The 20,534-nt window shown below is 35.7% G+C and overlaps 1 protein-coding gene across 5 annotated transcripts in view; it reads left to right on the top strand.

Moving 5' to 3' along the window:
* The window catches only part of AP1S2 (adaptor related protein complex 1 subunit sigma 2), a 38,180-nt gene that overhangs the window by 8,788 nt on the left and 8,858 nt on the right, over positions 1 to 20,534 (top strand). Inside the window, exons 4-6 of one of the 5 annotated variants that reach the window (XR_009819014.1) lie at positions 455 to 592; positions 9,388 to 9,482; positions 17,039 to 19,853. Coding sequence is in view for 1 of the 5 variants with exons in the window: in XM_061999065.1 (XP_061855049.1) it covers positions 455 to 592 (138 nt within the window). In the remaining 4 variants the exon portion in view is untranslated. The other 4 variants (XR_009819015.1, XR_009819016.1, XR_009819013.1 and 1 more) reach the window with 4 other exon arrangements.

Raw genomic sequence — 20,534 nt, 5'->3', positions numbered from 1 at the left:
TGGTAGCACTCTTAGAATAAGTGCTGCTCATCCTTCAGCCTTCCTAGTCCTTCTGACTGGGAAAGGCACAGGAGGAAGTAGAATTTTGAGATTGTATTTTCATATTTTTCTCTGAGATTGCACAATCTGCCTTTGGATCCTGCAGACAAAGAGAAAACTTATATAGGGATATTATCTTGCCTTGTCACGTGCCACTTGTTTTGAATTGAACCCTTTTTATCATTGAAAATGCTTTTCAAAGAGGTTGCTGTAACTGAAGTTTTTGTTCATTCTTTTTTTTCCTCAAAGAACTATTTATTTTTTATTGCCCCAGTTCTTGAAAGGTTGTAGCCTGAGGCTAACAGCTTGATTTGAGAAGTTTGGTGGAGCTGTGCACAAGTTAAGTTTTGTGAGAGCATATACCTCAACAGATAGCGTCCTTCCACTTTGCAATAACGCTTCACCTTCTTTTTAGGTATGTGAACTTGATATCATCTTCAATTTTGAAAAAGCCTATTTCATTCTGGATGAGTTCCTTTTAGGAGGGGAAGTTCAGGAGACTTCCAAGAAAAATGTTCTCAAAGCCATTGAACAGGCAGATCTTTTACAGGAGGTAAGCAAATTCAGCTTCTCTGGCCAAAGTATTAGCATGGTAGTCTGAGACCCAAAAAAGCTCCTAAGCTTCTCTAAGCTTGTAGAAGGTGATTTTTGGCATGCTTAGCATGTAGTTTCTAGTTAGTTATTTTGATTGTGCAATATGGTGACATTATCTGCTCTTTTCATTTTGTTTGGCATGTGTATACTGTAGCCTACTGGGATTTTTTTGCATTTTGCTAGAAATGCAAGTGGCTGTTTTATGTGTGTATTTAGACAATCATAGTTTAGTTGCTTTAACTTAGTTTTGTTCTTGTGTCCTTCATTTCTTCTTTTTCTTGATCATTTGTTAGTTGTTTTTTGTACCTGATGCATGTTCACTTCTTTACTGTTTCATTGCTGAAATCCAGAAGCTAGACTCTCTTCTCTGAGACTCATTCAGGTATAGTTCTTACCTGCTTTTCTGCTGTAGGTTGCATACTTTGGAACATTTGTGTCTTTTAAGTTGACAAAGCAATAATAGTAGTGCCATAGAAACACACAGAATGGAATATAAGAATGGTTTTTAAGCTTTGAATGCTTTTGTTTTTCATTGCTACCTTTTAAGAAAGACAGATTGCATCTCTACCGTTTTTGTTTGGAAAGTATTTGGTGGGAAGAGGTTCAATGGGATAGAAAAAAAATAATACTGCTTCTCTGTCTTATGCTTTCTTTTTGGTCTTTCTTTCTTTGTGGGGGGATTTTTCAGCTTTTTTTTTTTTTTTTTTCAATGAATTGCTGTAGTTTTGAGTTCAATGTTAAGGTCCTCAAATGTCTAAATGGCAGTCACAAAATTCTGGTGTACCAGAGGAATCATCAGTCTTGTGTGCAAGTCAGTGGAACATATACTTTAACAGGAAAGATGAACTGTATTTTTTTTTTAAATGTAATGAGGTTCGCCCATAAGATTCTGTAAAAATGCAAGTTGCTTTATTTTTATCCCCCTTGTGAACTTGCAATTTGTTATTTTGTCCTGTGAGTTAATTGCTTAATTCTTATATAAATGTTCTGTGTTCTGCTTAGTACATATTTTTTGTTGAACATGGTACTAATAGGATGGGGAAACACATAATGTTCTTTACCCCTGTAGTTGTGTTCCTAATCCTTTCAGAGTACAGGCAAATCCACAGCATATTGAAGTTCTTGTCTGTCAACAGCTAGTTAATGTCATGAGCAAGGTCTGCTGTTACACACAGTATTGCTACTCTATTTTTCTAGAAGGAAATACACATGCCTGTTTGCTGCTTGTGTTCTGGTGCAGTTTGTTGAGCCCTTCTTCACTCTTAGGAGGAATTCTCTTAACCAGAAGTCCTATTGCACTTTTTATAAAGAGGGGAGTATAACAGTCTTTATTCCATTAAAATCTTTTGCTCTCCTTTGTAAGAACTAATTTGTGTGCATCTGTTTTATCTGTTCCCGTCTATCTCCTGCAAATGCACAGTTAGTTATATGTAAAATAGAATCAGTATATTCTTCTCATTCTCACTGATTCTGAATTTTATTTTCACCTTTTTCTTAGGGCTCTTCTAAAGCAAAAATGCATTCTACCTTTAGGAATTAAATACTGATTTTTCTCTTCAAACAATTAGCTTTCTTGTTTTACACTTAATATAAATTCAAGTTAAAAGTTTTACACAAAAAGTAGTATCACTTTTTCAATAGGAGACTTTTCCTTTGCCCTGATAGCTTTATTCTACTTACCCTCCTTTTCCCAATCTCTGTTAGATTTTCTGTTCCGTCAAGGTTGTTAAAATCTTTTTCTGATTAAATTGGAATGTAATGGTTTATCACAGCACCACTATAGTCTTAAATTTGATTTTTTTATTCCTGTATAGACTGTTGATCGAGTACAAAAGTACTCAATATATCTGACTTTTGGTTTATAAAACCCGTAAAAGTCTGAGTTAACATTCAAATTGAGCTTCCAATAAAGTTTGACTTATTCTTCAGAGGTTTGTTTTTGTGTCAACTGCTGTTATGTGCATGCTGAGTTTGATGAAGAGAGTTGTTAAAATAATAGTTTGTCACAACTGGAGACCTGTTGGACCTTTCAGTTAATTTCTGCTTCTCAGAATACTTCAAAGCTACCAGAATGAAATGTGGTTTAATTCCAAATGCAAACCATTTTCTGGTATGTCGTTGTGTGATTGGTTTTGACCATTTCAGATCCTAACTATATGCAACAAAAATACTTTTATTTGGCCCTGAGCATTCAATTTGCATAATTAAAAAGTTACTATACAGCGTTGATTAGACAACATTTTTAATTAGTAATGCTAGATAGATTAAGATACAGTGGAGACTGAGGGGGGATCTTATTCATATTTACAAATATCTAAATGGTGGGTGTCAGGAGATTGGGGCATCCCTTTTTTCTATTGTAGCTAGCAACAGGACAAGGGGTAATGGGATGAAGCTGGAACACAAAAAGTTCCATTTAAATGTAAGAAAAAACTATTTCACTGTGAGGGTGAGGGAGCCCTGGCACAGGCTGCCCAGAGGGGTTGTGGAGTCTCCTTCCTTGGAGGTCTTCAACACCCACCTGAACACGTTCCTATGTGATCTGATCTAGGTGGACCTGCTTCTGCAATGGGGTTGGATTAGATGATCTCTAAAGGTCTCTTCCAACCCCTACCATTCTATGATTCTATGATTAATGTATGAAGCACCTTAAAGATTAAAAGCTCTGCAGAATAGTTATATAAAGGAAATCATTACAAAATACATTAAGTGGCTATTTGTGTGATGGTGAAAAAAAATGCCAAAGTATAAATTGCTTAGTAGTGAAGTAGTTGTTGCCTACTTGTATTTTCTGAGCAGTTTTCCAGGATGTACTTCTTTGAGCCCCTTCAGTTTGTCAGTAAGTTCTTGGTTTTGTGCAGTCCCTAACTGCTAGAGTTTGTGTGACTGAAAAGTACTAACTTTTGAAGCCTTTTTCACCTTCACTTTCTTGTTAGCCCTTCAATAAGGTGCTCAGTTTAAATACTCATTGCCTACACCCCCCTCCCCCCCATTTATCACCACCTGATAACTTGCCAATAGTAGTTAATACTGTATGTAGTTTTCCATATAAATGACAGTAAAAATCTGATTATTCCAGTGCTTCCATACTTCCTTGTAAATCTATTTCTGGAAATACTTCTTTCAAAAGAATGCTGTCATATCTTATTTGGTAATTTATATCTTGTTTGCTATAGAAATTTTAAATACCTAACTAGTGATTACAAAGGCATTATTTTCTGAAAAAGGGTTTTCTTACTGTGTGAACAACTCAATTATACTAAGAGAAGACAATTGGCAGTTGTAGTATGTTGTTGCATGAGTTCCATTTGGTGTGTGGAACACCTAAAAGATAATCCTGTGCATGATTTGTAATCCTTTTTTTTTTTTTAATGCATGAAACTAGCAACAAAATATATTTTGTGTAAAAATTGCTGTGTGTGGTTTTTTGATGGTCCAAATAATTCAGTATGATGCTTGGAAGTTCATGTTCTTTTTTACTATGTTAAAACACTAAAATCAAGGAGTTAAAAATTTTAATATCCAAACCAGTGAGTCATGTATATATTTAAAAGCAAATCTATACAGGCTCGCTCATATTTATTTGAAATAGAAGTAAATCCCTAAAAATTGGCTTTGATTCAAAATTTTTGTTCATCCTATGCAGTTTTCCAAAATATTTTTTATTTAAAAATTATTCCCTTTTTATCCACTACTATTCTTTTTCAGGGTATGTATGTATGTATTCTTTAATTAGTTACTTGTAGAACATCTAAAATACTTAAAGAATTATGTTTTTAAAGAGGTCCTCAGTAAAAAGGCCAGTAGATCTATCAACAAATCACAATTGTTTCCATCACTATTTTAGTAACAATCAAAAATCTAGAACCATGTGATTGTGCTTTCTTAGGCTCTTGCACTCTGGCCTCAGATAGTATGCACTAGTGCCTCGAAGTAAAAAACAGATACTGTTATCATTTAGCCTTATTTCCTTTGCTGTTTAAAGCCCTCACCTCATCCTGTATCTAGAAGGGTGCTTAAATTTTTGATGGCAGCCAACTTGAGTTAGATTGATTAGGATCACTATGTAGATGTAAGCTTTTAGTTTTAGAATGAACATCTTTGACTTGAAATTAAAATTTCGTGAATTTCCTGCTTCTGCCATGATTTTTTTTTTTTTCTTGAGATGAAATGTATAATTGGAAACTGTAGGTCTGAAGATACATGTAGCAGTGGAGAAGATGGTATTAGATTGTCCTTGAGATGTGAGAAAATAAAAGAAAATTAACATTAGCAGTGACAATAGAATATCCCCAATACTTAAGCCTTGGAAAGGATGGGAGTATAAGGGTTTTTGTCTGGTTTAGGAAACAGCCTTTCTAAGCACCTGTTTCTTACTAGTCTCCCGAGAAACTTACCATAATTAATGCAATTAATTCAGCCTTTCCTTCATGTTAGCTCTTAAATATAGACTACTGAAATAGACTCCCTTCCTAATTTGGCAGCAACATTGTTTGCCTCTGCTATGCCTGTATTCTTCTCAATGTGAAACAAGAGTGAACAATGAAATCTTTATTATAATGGCAATCTGGCTGCCTTGGTTCCTGTCTGTTCTTCATGTGTAACTCCTGGCTTGCTTTCAGGTAGTCAGTTCGGTTGGTTAGTTTGACTGCAGTTCTGAACACACATGTGTTTCTGGTTTGAGGCACAGATAATGATCTGTAATTACATTTTAGAAGATGTGTATGGGGAGCTATAAGAACTACCATGAATGAGAAAGGGATATATTGTTAGTTTATTATTTAAGGATTAGGAAATAGCTACCATCTTTGTGGATTTGGAATCCCTCCCAACACCTAGAAGATACAATAAGCTGTGGTAGCGTTTTGGTGGCTGACGCTTCTGTAAAATGCATTTCAGACATCAGTCCCTGAAGGATGTTGTATATGTAGCAGAAAAGAAGGTATAATGTAGTTAGATTGTTTGATCCTCTGGTTTAAGTATGAAGTGTGTGCCTTGTGCTTTGATATCGAGGGTATTGACTATGATACACTATGATAGATAAAAACAACTTAGTCATGTTATTGGTTCTAGACATTATTTAAGAACCTGGAATTAAACTGTTTCTGTTTTTCTCTGTTGGCTGAAGTCTATACATAAACAGAATAAATCAGTCTAATTTGGAATGTGCATTCAGCATAATTACTTTCTGAGGTATTAAATATTTCCTTAATTCAGCTGTTCACAATGTAGGTAGTTTTTAGTAAGTGAGGCAATGTGTAAATGTGGAAATTACTTTTTTTTTTTAAAGATACTTTGAGTGTGAGAAGGAGGTTCCCCTGTGACCCAGTCTTGTGAATAAAAAGTCAAATGGCTTGTTCTTAAAGACTGGCATTGTTTGTTAAAAAAATATTACTCAAAACCAAGATAAAGCATTTTGGACCTAAGTGAAGAGGTTGGGGGTTTTTTTTGTGTTCTTTTTCCCAGTTACAGTTGTTGTTAACACATCAAAATGGTTATTTTTTTTAATGAAGTAGGCCATGCATACATGCTTCACTACAGGGGTGCTCTATAATGCTATTCATAATATGCTTCACTTTGAAAGAATTTATTTCCAATTTATCTTAACAAGTAAACATTTTTTTTTCTCAGTTGTGAAACAAGTTGTTTTTGTGGTGATAAAAACCACATTGCTGTGTAAATTAAGCATTTGCAGGATGGAGAGCAAGGTGATAATAAATTTAAAAAGTATTTGATTGTGTGGAACTGTGCAAATATGGTATTTCCAAACTTGTCAAAGTTCCAAACCTTGTCGTGCTATCACCTGTTCTGTGTGCATTTTAATTACCTTTTTCTTTGCATTATTTTATTCAAGTAAAAAGTGACTTAAAATCTTTAAAGAACTGCATTCTGACTTCATATGTGTGTTTATGGTTATCTTGCTTATCATTGACTCTACTATGGACTACCAAGTTTATAAAATCACTGATAAAACCTGCCAACAGTTTTTTTTTTTTTTTAAGAAGCCATTGTAGCTTCATAAATACTTAATATAAATTCAGCTGGGCTTTGGACAGAATGGATGGTAAGAATACATATAATCAGGAATCATAGGAATGTTGCTTCTCTTTAGAACAAACCTCTAAAGTCAACTAGTTGTAAATTTAATAGTAGCAGACAGATCTGTAAACTTATATCAAAGATGCTTCCATATTTTTATAGATGTTTTTGAACTGTTGTCCTTGTACTGTGTACTAGGCTTTCCTGCAAATGCTTCCCAAATCATAATCCTCTGTTTAAAGCAATAGGAATTGGTCCAGAAAATTAATAATAGAACCTGCTTTTATCCCAAGTAGCAATGGGGGAGGGGAAGTTTACCTTTTCAGGTTTAAATGTCTTCTTGAAAAAGTGGTATTGGGTGTCCAGGAGGTTACCATATCATACTTCACCCTTTCACCTTCTCAGTCTGCTTTTTATTTTTTTTTCTCAGTAACTTAAACATTTTACTTCTCTGTGTATGAGTTTCTTGATTCTTTTTGGAAAAATGCAGGTCAGTATCTCAATGTTCTTTAGCAAAGTTTCTTGCTTTTCTGGATGTGTCCTGATGCTTAGGACTTATCACGGATTTGCAGGCTGTGATTTCTAAATGCTTTAGAAATCGAGATGTATTTCCAGAAACATGCAGTCAAATCTTTGTCTATCCTTGGCTTTATGAATTGAAAATGATAGAAAGCAGACTATTTGACACCTGAGCAGCTTTTGTTCAGACCTTTAAAAATATCATTCTAGTAAATTCTTCTTTTTTTCCTGACCCTTTTAGTATGTATGAATAGAAGATGTGAGTAATCTTACTCTATTAAAGAAATCAAAATGCTGATTAGAAGCTAAAACTCAACAAGTTGTGAGGAGTAAACCTTCCATATAAGTATTAAGTATGCATTCAGTCAGCTTTGCAAATTGAAACATGAAAAGATTCAATTATGAGTAAGACAAATTAGTGTAAGTGAAGTCCTTGCTGCCTGGTAACTATTCAGTACCCTCTCTGATGTGAATTGTGCAACCAATCAACATACACTTCACAGAACCTGCCATGAAGTTGATAATTTGTTGATACAAGCAATTCAGGTCAAACTGAGCGTATATTAACAGTACACCAAACTCCTCATAGGTTATAATTCCATTAAGGGTATATCTATTATCTGTACACTGAACTGATGGATCTTTCTCCAGAGATGATATTCTGTTGCTGTCTGTAGAAGCACTGCGTCAGGGTGATGTGATGAAAATGTTAGTGCTGCTGCATATGCCATAGCTGTTCTCAGGAGCTTAGTTGCATGCTTTTGGTCAATTATCATAGTAAATCCAGTTAACAATTGCTGAAGACTGCTTAACAGTAAGGAGTATCTTATCTTCAAAATTAGATGCTCTTTCTGAATGAGCACATTAATCTGCATTTTAATAGAACATGTTCTCTCAATCTGGCAAGAATGCTGAAAAGAGCAATGTTAATGTTTGGACCTTGAGATAGTGAGGAGAAAATTCCATTTTTATCCTGGTGTCTGAGAATTGTCTGAGATGATGTGTCATGTTGCAGCACTACTACTCTTTCCTAAAATTCTCTCTACCTGTGAAGATGGTTTTAGAGTGCTACACAATAGTAAGTGAAAAGAATATGAATGTCTCGGAGGCAGCCCATTGTGTTCAGTTTTTAGACTAGCGTTTCTTTGTGGTCATATCTGTGTGTCATACAGATGTCAAGCACATTGGTGGTATGTGTTTTTGGACTTTTATTTATTATATTTAAGGGAGAAACTATGTTTTTTGTTGCCAAGCTGTCTAGCAACAGTAGTATTTCTGATGATGGACATTGATACACGTAAAGTATATGTATTCTAAATCTTACGCTGAAAAATTGAGTTTAAAAGAAAGAAGTCTGAGAAGACCTATTTGCTCACAATTGAGACATCTAAGTATGTTTAACAGGATGGATTAAAGTGAAGATGTTCAACTTTTTGCACCAGGCTGCTATATGAAAATGACTGGCTTATCACATACAGCTTAGCAAGCCATACTGATTACTTAGTAGTAAACATTATTACATAGCTCTTGAATTAAATTGTTTAAATTACTTCGGGGATGGTAGGTAGCTAAGTTGAATGAAAGTATTATTTCCCTTCATTGAATGAATCTTACTTTAATATCAATGTTAGTAATAATACTGTTTGAAACTTAGTCACAGAATTAAATATATATAGTTTTGCTAGCATCCTGTTTTATTACACTCTCAGTCAGTTATAATAATGAACAAATGATCTTCTCTTAAAAAAAACCCCTTTCAATTAATATTCCTTCAAGCACAGGCGAAGCTTTCTAAACAACTTTCTAGAACTCATTCTTTTAAGTTACTAATATCCTTTATCTTGTTAAGAAATGAAAATAAAACTTCAGAGGTTTTTTTAATGCATCTGCTTGGAGTCGTTGAACAGATGTTTTTTTTACTGGTGCATTTGTTTGCTTTCTTAACAGTGGACTTTCAGTAGGACCTAATCAAATTGTATCAACTTAAAGAATAACAATAGCTGGAACATATTTGAGTGAAATAACTGAATTTACTTTTGTTTATAGTTTAGAATATTTTATAACTTTTCTTTTTAATGGATGTAAGCTATAAATAATTGGATGGGTGTTGTGGGACTTTCTTTGGTTTTTGTTTGTTTGCTTTTAATTAAGTAGTTGCTATTACATTTTCACTGCTGCTTGATTTTGTATTTGTAGAGCCAGAATGAAGACTGGGGAGGTTTGTCTGAGGATATCTTATGATTAAGAGCAATCTAAGGCATTAGCCCTTTTGACCCCCATCTAAATGATTGGTAACTACCTAGTTTACCATTTTGGTGGCATGGATTAAATGGGTGCTATGCAAAGACTGCTGCACGTGTAATTAAGTCCTTGCAAGGGTAAACAGAAAATGGGTGATGGGCTTAACTCTCTGCAACACTTGCATGATGGTCTTTGAAGAGTGCTTTAAGTGTTCCCTTTTATTTTCCTTTTTTGTACTAACCGCATCATCTTGAAGTGTCTGACTTCTAGCTTTCTTTGGTGTCGATAATTACGTAGGGTCACGCAAGTTAGAGAAATGGATAACAAAACTAATAACTAAGCAGATGTTTGGCTTTGTTTACTTACAATCAGCCCATGTAAATGTGTATTTACTGGAAAATGAGCTGTTTACATCTGCTGTGCAAAGAAAATGGGCCCTAAAAAGACTGGGTGCTGCTGCAATTGACTGTATATCAAGTGCCGGGTGCTGCATGACAGAACAAAGCTTATTTGCATATATAGTGCATTGCAACATATTTTTGTCCAAAGCATAAGTGGAATATATTGTGGCAGTCCTGCTAATAAAGGTAAGATTTCTATTTTTCATAAGGCAAGTTTAAAACACACATGAAAATGATTTGCTGGAGAAAACTTAATTAGTCTGCTGCTTATTTGATATCATGATAAACAAGTAGTTCAGTAAACAAGTTGCCTTTTGTGATGTGGAACTGCAGTAATAGATCTAATTTCAGATGTAGCTTTATAAATTCTAGGATTTAGTTTCAGACAAAAGTAAGTTGTTATACTAGATGAACATATATTTTAACATGTTCAAAATCAAATTCACTGTTGGTGCATGGGTATTCTTACCACTTAACTACTATATCATACAGCTGTTGATCTATGTTGAGGAGTAGCTAATGACCCTCTTGCTCATTAGACCTATAGAATTAGGGCAGCCAACAATTCATTTATTCAAAATAAAATTTCTTACGTGAGCTTGAACATATTCTGAGCAATAAAAAACCCCAAAATGCTCAAGCTTGATTCTTCCACAGTTGTTTTTCCCATGTTTACTGCTTTTTCTCTCCTTTTCACAATAACAAGTTCATATATGAACGTGGCTCTCATGGAGAGGTTAGTGTTAATACTGTGACTGTGAAAGTTTGCTTTTGATTAAAAATTTTCAAAGTGTTTATATTGTTTGGGAGAAATGCTAAGCACAGAGATTTTAGGTTTTGGATGGCCACAAAGGCTAATTCTGGAACATCCAAACTCAGGCTTAGATAATTCTGTGTGACTCCAGTTTACATGTCTTACAATATATTTCTGGTGAATATGGACACAGTTTTAGTTGAAAAAATGTGGTTTATACCGATTAGTTTCAACACAGCAGCACTATGACATGCCCATGGGATGCTTTTTCTTGACCTGTACTGTTTCCTGGAAGGTGTGAAGGAATAGCTGCTGTGTACAGAGCTTAATTTACACATTTGTCTTGACTCCACAGAATAGGAAGAAATGGGAATGGCATCTGCTGGGGTGATTGGTGAGGGACAAATAGATGGTTGCACATAATAAGCAATGGAGCTAGTTTGCTTGAAGGAAGGAACTGCAATTCTTGTATAGGAACGAAGGTCCCCTGAGGTGAGGAAGGTTGTCTTTGGGCAAGCGGAAGAGATTGACTCATACAGCTTCTGTGCTTGGATCACCCTGATATTGAACTAAGAGGTTATATGATGTCAAATTACTTAATCTGTGTTACTCTATCAAGTGTAAACAAGCACTAAATGAGTAGAATTTTGATTGTTTCGGAAAGATTCGCTTGTAAGCCAGGATGTCAAGTCGTACACGTGCTCTATGGCAAGTGTAATAAGCCACATATTCAGAAGTAGTCTATGCCATACAGAATTTGATGAAATGTAAGTTTTGGTAATGTTGAAAAACCTAACACAACTAGACAAGGTGAAATCATTGTATTGTACACTCAAGCTATACTGAATTGAGTATCAAGAGCAGTTTAGAGATGGTTAAGTCATGGTCTTGAGTTAGAGTGCAGCTTCCTCATCATCTAAACCATGCTGACAGTGACTCTCGTTGAGAAGGGCAGATCCATTCCTCTTGCCACTGTTATGATGACACTTGTCTGTTGTTGATCCACTTGTCTGTGATTCTCTGGCTCCTAGCTGGCTAGGTAAAATCTGAGAATCTGTAGAGAAGCATGAAGGAAGTGCCAGGAGGAAGAAAGCCATGACATCAAAAAGGGAAGAAAGAGGCAACTACTTTAGGTGGCAGATGGGACTTTTACTAAACCTAATAGTGTAGCTTAAATTACATTGTATTTTTAACAGTTCCTAGTGTATTTAAGTGTTCTAAAAAGCCAGTGTTCCCCACATAGGTCTGCTGTAAATCCCTAAGTCAGACTATATGGCTATTCTAGAACTGGATTTCAGATCCATTTAAACTGATCCGATTTAAATTGCTCATTTTTAAAAACATATAATCAGCAGCTTTTCTTTACCATGTTCACAACTTGGCCCTGCAAACATTTGTCCAAACAACTACATGAAGGCACAGTGCTGCAGGAACGGGAAGGATGCAGAATGCTTAAATGCCATTGCCATGGAAGCTGAATGATATTGGATGTGACATGGCTGTTACAGCAGCATATTCTGGTCATCCCTTCAAAGATACAGCCCTGCAGTTTAAGAAGTGTTTCCTTAAACAAAGGGAAGTAATGCCAACTGGTAGCTGTGGAGCTGGAAGGAAATGGAAGAAAACATTAATGAATCTTTGTGCATGTAGTTTGGTAAACTGCCAAACATACAGACACTGTGAGATTTTTCTGACGGAGAATTTTCAGTTGTATTTACTAATTTTGGCACTAGCTTCACAACACAAAGTATGCAGCAGTAGTATTTGCTTAAAGCACTTGTGTTTTTGTGGTGGGGAATTGGAACCTCCAGTGGGTGCTTAGAACCATGTATATACCCTTAGACTGTCAGTTCTTCATAGCTCATTGCATAGCAACTACTTGGCAGGTAGGAAGTGCTGCCTCCCGGAGCGATAATCACCTCTGATCCAGCAGATCAGAACAGGAGCTCAGAAGCAGGAAGCACCCGCTATTATCCAGTTACAGTCCAAGAGATTTCCACTAATATTTTTACTTCTGCTTTTGAAGATCAGCCACTGCTGATCTTCTGTCATATCCTTCTCCTTCAATCTGTTGAGGTGATGGTTTAGAGCCAAAGTTCATACATATGCTAGGATGTTTTGCTGAATAACACTTGCATGACAACTTTTGCTGTTTCAGAATTTAGTTGAGTATTGTGTTGGCTGATTTGCATGAAGATTTATTTTTTATCTTCTCTATACGAATCTCTGTAGGAATCTGCAGACAGGATCTTAATTTGGAACTGCATCGTAATTAATATTTGTCTTTGGATGTATTCAAGACCTCATGGATATTTTTAGGTTCTCTGAGAAAACATTTTTCTCTCCTTTGAAAGCAGAGTTTTCCCAATAACCACGTAATTGGAATTTCTAAATAGCTACCTAACCAAAGATTGGGGATCAGATACTGTGAAGCTATTTTGAAACCCCTGAAAAGGCAGATGAACAGCAACTTCTTATAGTAGCCTTTCATTAGAAACATTTTCTAGTAGAGATTCAGAAGTAAAGTGTAAAAGTAATTACTTCTGAAGCACAGCTAAGCAAGTGTTTGTTAAATGTTAATCTCTTCCTGCTGTAAGAGCTTCATGTTTCTGAACAGAAACCCTCATCTCTCCTCTCTCTTTTCCCCATGGTCTGTTTCTGTAGAGCTGTTCCTAAGCTGCTGTGCATTCTATGGTCCTACATCTTGTCAGTTGTTCTAGCTTGCGGTTTATTTAGATGGTGGAGAAAAAAACCTTAATCCTTTATTAAAAGGAAGCAGTGGTAATTTTTGCCTACAGTTTCACATGGTTTGCCTTCTTAGGCTTTGTGCTGTATTGATGGGAAAGAAGTTAAAAACTTCAGCAAACTTTTCCTGTAAAATAAGGCATGCCAAGTATTCTTGAAGTCTGACACTGCTGTGTGGTGTCAGTAAAATGGCAGCACTGCAAAACACTAACTTTGAGTTAGTTTGGTGTAGGCATAAATAATTTCTTGTCTCTATTGCCCAAAGAAATAGACTGTTTTCTTGTGCACTACAGACATAAAATACCTCAAATCAAATAATTTTGAAGTTAGGCAAATTTTCCAGTAGTGGTGATAATGAGGCATTTAAGTAGATTTAAGTAGATTGCCCAAGGGACATTAAAAAAAGCTTCTATTGCTGAATGCCTTTAACAGATTATGTATCTCTCAAGAATGTTAGAGGTATGCTGTTTGAAGGACTGGATTAGACAAAGTCCCTTCTAATTTTAGTTTGATTATCATTTTTAATTAGGGTAGATCATGACAAAAATTGGCTGAGAAAAATGTCAGTTGGGTTGGGCTAGCTAAATAGTTCTGTTGACTCAACTCTACCATTTTTCTAATTTAAAAATTTCTAATGTCTCAGGCTGACAAATTCAGAGAGTATTATTATCCTTTTAAAATGAATTGTAAACACAGATGCAAGTTTGAAAAAGATGGATCCTAGTAACTTTAAAACATTGTAGAATTGCAATGTGCAGCTTTTATTGTAGAGCCATTGCTGTTTTGGCAAAACTAGAATCCAAGACTCTTAAAGTCAGAAAGACAATTTGCATCCAAATTTTTAAATAAGTGATGTTTTTCGGAGTTAGTCTTTGAGGTTTGTTTGGCATTGTATTGTGCTGTAGGGATACCATTACCTCTTCCCTAGATGCTAGATCAGCTCATTTATAAACTTATTAGATCCAAATAGCTAGCTATCTTAAGGACATGCTTCACAGACTCAGATGTCTGAGGTCTGTAGAGTCACACAGAAGGAAGGCAAGGTAGTCTAGATACTGATTGTAGACATTGACATCTGTCCTTTTCTACAAATAGTCTTTTCTGGTATTTAGACCAGCAAGGTAACTACTCTAGAGATAATGTGGCAGGGAACACAGTTAAAAAAGTAACAAGTCATAGTTGGAGCTTGTGAGATCCTGTAATTCTGTGATAAGTAATTTGTCAAAACTTCATTCCTCTTTTCTGTTATTTGCCAGGCTGCCCATAGTGCCAGACTCTCTGTGTGTGATGGTCTCAGATGTCTTCAGTGGGATACAGAGGTCTCACTGAAACCACAGTGTTTTCCATCTCACAATATTGCTGGGTTATCACTTCATATCTCAGTTACTGTTGTCTTCCATTTAATCTTTTAAGATTCACCTCTACAGTGTCAGTTTAGTGCTAGTCTAGTTGGGGGTGGGGGATGTGTTTACATGTTCTGTAAGCTAAAAAGCCACAACTACTTTCTTCCTATTTTTATCTGACAATCTATCTTGCTTTGTCAGTAGATAATAAGTTTCTGTCAAGATGAGACGCTAATCCCATAACAGTAATTTGAGTCAATCATCTCATTTTGTGTACCAGGGTTTTCACGTCAAAGACAGTTAATCCCTCAAGTTATAAGCCATTGAAAACATGAGCAAGGTGGGGAATACCCTGGGGGGATGTGGGAGAGTAGGAGTTTGGAAAGTACTGAAAAGTTAACAAGAGGATAAACATGAAATGAACACTTTGATGTCCTTATGTATTAATAACAGTTGTGTAAAAGGGAACATGGTCAGTGCTTCCAGACCAAAGAGTGTGATAAAGAATATGTCCAGCCTGGCATCATCTTTGAGTGTAACAGTGAATAGTAATCAACTTCATAAGAGTGCTAGAAAATGAGCTGTACTCATTCTTCTTTCTATCCAGAGAGCTATTGTAAAATTAAGGAGAGATCTGGTCTGAGATTTGATAGGCATTTTAATGAGGACATCAACTTTGTCTCCAGGTTTCCAAGGATGAAAAACTGAATGACATGAGGGTTGTTATTTTTATTTTCAAGGAATAGGAGAATCAGTCACCTGTGTGCATATATGTTCCAGGTAAAACCTGAAAATATTAAACCATGAAAAACGGACATTTGAGATTGTTAGAGCATGTCAATTTTTTTCAGTTGTCTTCATGAATCTGTATCATGCCAGCAGCAATAACTAAAGAAGTTTTCCATAAGTAGCTCTGGGAATTTTTTGTCTGTGGAGGGTCCAGCAATTCTAGAGTTGGTATTCTCTTTTTAGTCAAAGCTTCTGCTCCTTGGGGCTAGTACTGTGCACCATCGCCATTCAATTCCTTTTCCAGTTAGAAATGTGCCTTAGTATTTTATTTTTAATGTAGGCTGACACTTGACCTAAGCAGTAAGAGAACTTTTAATAGTTAAAATTCACATTTGTCATTCAAAATTGTATAACAAATACTTTTTGATTCTATGAAATATCACAGCAAGCTTCATACAACTTATTTGCTACTGTCACTGAGCTACAGATGCTATTGTTTTGAGAACTAGTGGATTCATAGTTGGCTTGTTCAGAGTAATTTTAACTACTATGGAGTAATGTTCAGATTACTGAGAAGCAGTATAAATTTTGTAAAGCTTCTAAGATATTTTTGTTGTTTTTTATAGTTGGAGATTAGAACGTAAAATGTGAGCTTGAATGTGTGCATAAACTGAGACGGGACAGGAAACAGGTTTAGAAGTCATGGGAACTCTCAATTCTGTTGTAAGGTTTCTATAATTTTAGAGGGAGGGATACAGAAATAGATTGAAGATTTTAATTGGTATGTCATGAGTGATAACTGATAGATTGTGTTTTGTACTTTTTTTTTTTCCCCCCCCCACTAATGGAAGTTGTTTCATAGGTGTGTGTGGGGCTGATACTCCTACACAGCTATTACTCCCTTAAAAATGTCCTCATCTGTCTTCAGGGCACTGATTTTAATACAGAGAGCGTTGCTTGCTTTCTAAATGTTTTTAACAAATTGTGTACTAATGTTCATGCTAATAGCATGAGAGTAAGTTTAGCAGCATAATTCAAAAGCAAAAGAACTTTGCCTATTCTGAGAGGTGTCTCAGATACATACCATTTTTTAAAAGGGCACTCTTTGAATACTTTGTTGCAAGTAATGCTACTGTACTACTCTGGTACAGTGCTGCTCACAACTGTGTTTTAGAGGCCTATTACCACTGTGTGTTTATCAGAGCAGATATGGTAGGTGATGTCAAAAGCTCACTTCACCTGATGTTGCATCTCTGACAGTAGCTGATAGTCCATGTCCACTGGGGAGGCCAGAATGGACCAAGTATGTAGGAGTGGTCCATCTCTGGAACAATGTCTCAGCTTTGATCAATCTTTGACTGAGAAGAAACTCTGAGTTTACATAATGCAGTCATTATGATGTAAAGTTGTCCTGTCTGTTGTTGAACCCAGCATGCAAGTATAGGGGGAGTAAAACAATGGTTCTCCCCACTCCCCCTCTGCTTCTAGAGGAAGCCCCTAGAATAGCCAAAATTAAATATTGTGTTTCTGTTTCAAATGTCCTTTTCATGCCAGAGATACAACAGTGAGATATTTTTCTTGTGCATCTGTCCACCTTTCTATTATGTATAAGAATATGTACATTTCTTTTGTAGCCACGTCATGAATACTTTAATGTCCCAGTGTACTAAATGGCTTCATTCATCATGCATGCAGAATTTCAGAGGAGATAGACCTGTGACTTACTCATGACAGAACATTATCATCAGCTTGGTGAATCCAGTCATCTTGAACTTAATAGAATACCACAACCATTCTCTGCTGTTATACTTTTCTCCCTTTGTTTGGCAGTGTTGTCTCATCATGTGTCTCATTTCAACAAAACTCGTGCTTGTTGGCATATGGTTTAACATTTTACTGTGTGTAAGCTTAAAGTCTTGTGCTTAAAAGTTCTGCAGAATTTTCTGAGCTAAACATACTGCAACACCTATACTGTAATGTTATATGACCTGTGTTTATCTTTCAAATAAGTTGTGGTGTTATTTAAACATATGCTTAAAACCTGTAGATGAAGTTAATACAGAGAAACTAGCCGAGGACTAAGTAGTATGTGAAATATGTATACAAACAAGTATTGAATGATGTTGCACAGAATTCTACACAGACTTTGCATCTTTCTTAAAGATGCACGTAACAGTATCCTTTTCTGAGAGTGGCACGATAGTGTGACTTATAAAAAGAGGAAGGCACAATTGATTAGGGCAAAGAGCATGATTTATGTAAATCTGAATTTAGAACATTTGTATTTCAATGTTCAGAACATTTTTGTGAGTAGCTGAACAGTTGCTGCTGCTGAAGGAGAGAACAAGTTCATTGCTTTGCAAATGATTAGAGTTGGAAAGATCTCTTTTTTTAAAGTCCATTAAAGGCATACTTGAAATATGTCTCCTTCAATTGGCATTTCCAATTTTAAGTGCAGACTACCTTGTATATCAGAGAACTGCCACGAGGATGAATACATTAAGTACCTTTCAATTAAAAAGCACAGGCAGAATGAGAGGGCATGTATTGCATCCTCTGTTTTCCTGCTAGGGTAACTTGTAACCTAAAACCAATGCTGGTTTTGAAAATTGTTTAAATGTAATTAGCAAGGAAGTGGTTACTGAGGTTAACCACAAACAGCTAGTTCCATGTACTATATGTGGTAATGCACTACCTTTCAATGTTAAACTGACATCAAAACTGGAGATCTAGGGGATTAGACGAAAGATTTGGATTGGACTTGCAGCATTCTGAAATCTTAGAGAACAAGACCTAGGAGTGGTTTTCCATTTCCAAGTTTGCCTCTTTCCTGTAAAACCTTAACAATGTGTTTGACTGTCTGGTTAATGCTGCTTTAGCCTGCATTATTTCATGCCTGTTGGCTTAAAATGCTGTGCATTGAGCTGTAATGAGATGCTGTTTTTCTTGTTATCTGTATACAGCTGCTTGCTTCTAAATGACTAGGTAATGAATTAGCTTTCCTGGCATGTTTGAAATAAAGTATTGCATGCACTTTTGTCTCATGTGAATGACTTTTTTTTTTTTCCTCATCTGTGTTCTGATATATTTCAAATTTGCACTGTTTGCCTTGAGTGATTCTGAGCTGCAGGTAGCGTATAATAACGCAGAACATTTTCCATAACAATTGGATAAAATGTTTGACACTTCCTAAAACAAATACTGCAAACAACATGTAATAGAACTCATCCTATTTGTTTCTTAAAAGTCATAATTGATGAAATTACTCCCCTAGCAAAACACATTAGCCCTTAGTTGTTCCTTTTGAGATTATATTGTTGGTGTGCATGTAAAAAGGCACATCTGCCTCAAGGTTACTGCTTGTAAAATCTGAGCTCTACTGGTGAGGTGTCTGTGGACAACTTGTCTTTGAAATACATTGCTTTAAATTCATTGTTAGTGACCTTGATTTACCTGAAGAAATTTAACCTTTATTTGAGTATATGCCTGTCAAAAATTACCTACAACTTTGAATTGGTGGAGGGGATGATAATACTACATTGCTCTATAGAGAGTAGCAGTAGTGCACTGTATTTCTTAATAGCTTTTGAGCAACTATTTTTTTCAGGTAATTTTGTAAATATCCTGTTTCACCACAGAGTAACTGTAAGTGTCTGCTGTTGCCAAATCAGCTTAAAACTGTGAAAAAAAGACTTATTACAATTATTTTCCAGACCCTGAAATGCTCCAGTAGTTACCTTGTGTTAGACTACTCTGGGTTACACTGCTGTGGTTAAGAGCATAGGATTTTTTTTTTTTTGAGTAAAACACTTTAAATTAGTGATAGGGAAGAGACAAAGTAATCTGGGAATATAATATGTCAGGTTATATTAAAAATGCTGCATAGCATTTTGTTCAATCAATGTCTCCTTTTGGGGATCTGTGTTCAAATACACAGGCAAGTCTTTAACCGTGCCATCCTGTCTGACTTTATTGAGGTCACTGCAGTTCAAATAATATTTAAATATTGCAGCAGTGAGAAAACACTCACTGTACCTTTAATACACCAAGTTTCCAGTTTCAACTTGCTGCTCTCTTGCAATTTTTTATTTGTTGCTGGATTTTGGAAGCCACCTTGAAGTGTTTGGAGGTGTTCTGTTCCGAGCTCTGACTGAATTTCAGATAAGCTGCCTTTAAAATGCCACAGCTCATTCCTTCAGTACTAAACCACCTCATACATGAACTGAATGAGTATTGTGAACTTGATCATTTTGTGCTACTAAGTCAAGGTTGATAGACACACGGTTTTGCTGTGATTTGCAAGATGGAAGATGTTTAATTATGTATTTTAATGACAGGATTTTTTTTAAATAATACTTAGAAAGCAGTTAAAATATTTTGTTTGCAGCCTTAACTATTATCTACTTTTTTCTTCCTGCTTCTTGACATATCTTGTTTTAGGATGCTAAAGTAAGTTTATTTATACTCTGGATACTAAAACTGTTTGTTTCCATAAGGACACAGTATCCCTTTTTATTTGCTCTGATATTAGTAATAATTATAGAAAAGGACAGCCTAATGTTTGTAATGAAACCACTTTCTCTTTTCAGATCCTGTAGGAATAATGAAGACAAAATTGATCATCTTTTGGAATTTTGTATTAAAACAACTTGCTATGAATCTAAACAAAGCTTTTTAAGAGTTAGAATTAACCTAAAACTCTGTGCATGGTGTGGAATAACATACTTCAAATCCTGGTAATTCCTCCCCTTGCACAGGGGTCAGTTTGTTGACACCAGGAGCACTGGTGTCATGGTTTTATAAACTTGTGCCTGGGACCAGTGTAAAAATAACAACGTAGCCTCCTTACAAAGGGTTAAGGGATACTGTATCTTTGTAGTGTCAGTCATTTCATCCACCCATGTGTTCATTCTTCCCTAACAGATTTTTGAGACAACTCACCACAAAAATCACTGACTCCATTGCAAGATGCTCCCCCATCCCTCCCCAATTCATCTCTCTCTTACTGGGTTGTGATTTGTTCCCTGCTGGTACATCTGAATTGCTTTATTTTTATTACGCTTAAGGGCAATAAAATCTACCAGCTGTTCCCGTGAACCGTGGCGATCTAATTAACAGCACTTTGAAAAA

Source organism: Colius striatus, chromosome 1 (genome assembly GCF_028858725.1).
Source record: "Colius striatus isolate bColStr4 chromosome 1, bColStr4.1.hap1, whole genome shotgun sequence".
Classification (NCBI taxonomy): Eukaryota; Metazoa; Chordata; class Aves; order Coliiformes; family Coliidae; genus Colius; species Colius striatus.
This window is presented reverse-complemented; position numbering and strand designations above follow the sequence as displayed.